The 2,798-nt window shown below is 48.4% G+C and overlaps 1 protein-coding gene across 1 annotated transcript; it reads left to right on the top strand.

The window, feature by feature from the left end:
* Positions 1–351: 351 nt before the first annotated feature.
* Positions 352–2,645, top strand: LACBIDRAFT_335964 (uncharacterized protein; the record flags this gene model as incomplete). The annotated part of the gene is made up of 10 exons (XM_001890877.1): positions 352–380; positions 446–743; positions 801–1,032; positions 1,171–1,198; positions 1,250–1,378; positions 1,421–1,539; positions 1,602–2,373; positions 2,404–2,414; positions 2,519–2,569; positions 2,599–2,645. The coding sequence occupies 10 exons, from the start codon at positions 352–354 to the stop codon at positions 2,643–2,645; spliced, it is 1,716 nt and encodes a 571-aa protein (XP_001890912.1).
* Positions 2,646–2,798: the final 153 nt, after the last annotated feature.

The raw sequence follows: 2,798 nt of genomic DNA, 5'->3' as shown, positions 1-2,798 counted from the left end.
TCTGAAACGGGGTGTCAGAGGTTGTCCTGGAAGGAACGACAAGAGTGGGACCCTTACCAGTCATCGCGGACGATGAAGTGGTTGCTTGCACTTCACGATCAGTGATGTCGGTCATTGAGAACGAGCTTTGACAGGAGGGGTAGCAAAAACGTAGATGGCGTTGAGACATGGATTGACGGTTGGGATGAAAAACTGAATATCGAATCCTTACATCGAGGCGGTTTTTAAAGATGAGATGGGGCTTCTGACAGTATTCCCACAGTGAAAAAAAAAAGCTTTAAGGTGGACTGATCCATACGTACCTATACACTTCTGCTTCCCTCCTGCCCCACCTCCCCACCTAAAAGCCAAATGAGCGATAACGTTGATGCTGGTGGTGTGTAAGTGCACTGTCGAGCTTGTCTTTGTTTTTTGTTGGAACTGATGTTATTCTGGGAATATTCAGGGTTGCCGCACAGCCACTGCTCCGTCCGCTCCTGCATAACTGGGCCAAGGGAGAGCGCCTTGCTTTTCTTGAGGGGTACATCTCTGACTACAAGGAGGGATTGCTTAGCAAAAAAAAGTCTGCTTCTGTTCTTGACGCCATCGTAAACCAATGGTTCACCCGCTTCCATTGGTCCATTCCACTTTCTGCCAACGATAATGCGACCGCCACTGTCTTCGCTCTCGACAGCCAAGGCCATGAAATCTTGGGTTCAGCCGACTCGATTCTCAAGGGCCGAGTAATCGAACGGGCGCGTACTGTACGTGACCTTCGATGATTGATCAAATTGTATTATACTAAAAGTTTTTTCTTTCAGTCTCTCTACCATTGGTACGAATACCGCTGCAAACGTATGACCTCGCTGCTCCCTCGTCCATCCAAAGGGAAGAAGGATAATCTGACCCTCCTCGTGGAGAAATTTCTCGGGCGTAGCGCCTCGTCGTCTAGGCGTAGCGCAGGCTGGGAGGTATGGGGAAAGGAACATTTCCCATCAATGAAGGCAGACTTTGAGGCAGAATTCGCTGCGAGCGGTAGACCCAAATCAGCGCGTGCGAGCGCTCGCAATGAGTTCAAATTAGCGCAATGGAAGGAGCTTGATGAAGAGACGCAGGAACATTGGAACGAGACCGCCAAAACGAAGCACGCCACGACCAAAAAAGCAACGCAGGATTGATTGCAGAGCTCAGGGTTGCTGGAACCAGCAGAAGCTCAAGCGTGAGTGTCGTATATTTTAAACTCGACACAATCTGATCTTTTAACCTACAGTGTTTACAACGAGCTGCCCAATCTGTTCGGAACGTTAATCCACGTCATCGGCGAGGCAGTTGGTATGCATATCACAGTCCTGATCGGCGGTCCTGAACCGAAAAGAAAGGGGCAGCTGAACATGGTTGGGTAGGTTTAATATTTTATAACATTTTCGGCGTACTAATGCAGGCTCAGTATTCATGCCGGCGAAAACAAAGCCCCCATCCCAAAAGTGTGGGCACATGCCGAGAAAGAGAAATTTGCCGCAGTCTCGGAAGTGTTCCTGACTTTTCTGTCGACCTGTTACAGTACGTATCCTCTGTTTTACAAATTCCATCACTAATTTACATCCACTTTTACTTTACATTAGCTGCCGACGAGCAGCGCGCGCGTGCATTGCCTCAACCAGTAACCGACGCTGATCCTATGCATGCTGGCCCATCCTCCTCAACCCCTGCGCCAGACCCCTCCACCGAAAACTCAACCAAGCCCTCTAATTCCTCGGGGTTAGCAGACAGTGGACGCAAGCGGAAGAGAAGCGCGGAAACGAACGTGAAGAAGGTCCAGAAGAGTCGGCTCAAGGCCAAGAAAGGTAGTATTGCAAAGAAGAAGCCGACTAAACGCCGCAAAACGACAGCCGACGCTGAGGCATCAGCGACCGATTCTGCTTCGGAGGATTCGGATCCAGAGCACTCAGGGGAGGACGATGACGAAGACGAGGACGAGGGGGATGAGGATGAGGACGAGGACGAAGATCAGGACGAGGATGAAGACGAGCCACAGACAATGACCCGCAAAAGCACCAGGAACACAAGCATGGATCCGAGGCGTTGGAAGGGTGCCAAAGCTGACGTTGATACCATCAAGATCAACGTCAGCACTGCCTTCCCATCTCCATCGAACACTTCTGCGTTGCCATCTCCGCCGACTGCTCATTCCTTGCCGTCCCCCCCAGTGGATCCCCCCGTTATCCCGCCTCGCACTCCTTCCATGCCTGGCGGCTCGCTATTGGCAACTTCCCCTCCACCAGCTCCTTCGTCTAACGACAGCCCGACATCTGTCTCCGGTGCACAAGCGTATGCTTCTTGGCCACCAGTGGCTACCACCTTTATCATAAAACTAAGGCACTTGCCTGTAGAGCTGTGTGTATAAGTCCACAAGTTTTATGAAAGGCCTTTCATAGGTGTGTCCTGTGTCTTTCTTTCTCATAAAACCTATGTTCTTTTCATAAGATATAGGCAAGGCCACAGAGTGCTTTTCATAATTAAACCTGTGCGCTTTCAATAGGTATTTCATTCACTGGGTTAGGTGTATTCATTGCCTTTTTCATAATTAATGGTGTGCACTTTCATTGAATATTTCATTAGGAATTTTGGGCGCTTTCATTGCTTTTTTCATAATTAATCCTGTGTGATTTCAATAAATATTTCATTCACTATGTTAGGTGTATTCAATGCCTCTATCATATCTAATGGTGTGCGCTTTCATTGAATATTTCATTAGGAATATTGGATGCTTTCATTGTACTTTTCATAATTAATGTTGTGCAATTTCAATAAATATCTCA

This window comes from Laccaria bicolor, genomic scaffold (assembly GCF_000143565.1).
Source record: "Laccaria bicolor S238N-H82 LACBIscaffold_210 genomic scaffold, whole genome shotgun sequence".
NCBI classification, from domain to species: Eukaryota; Fungi; Basidiomycota; class Agaricomycetes; order Agaricales; family Hydnangiaceae; genus Laccaria; species Laccaria bicolor.
The sequence above is the reverse complement of the archived record's forward strand: the minus strand, read 5'-3'. Positions and strand labels throughout refer to the sequence as shown.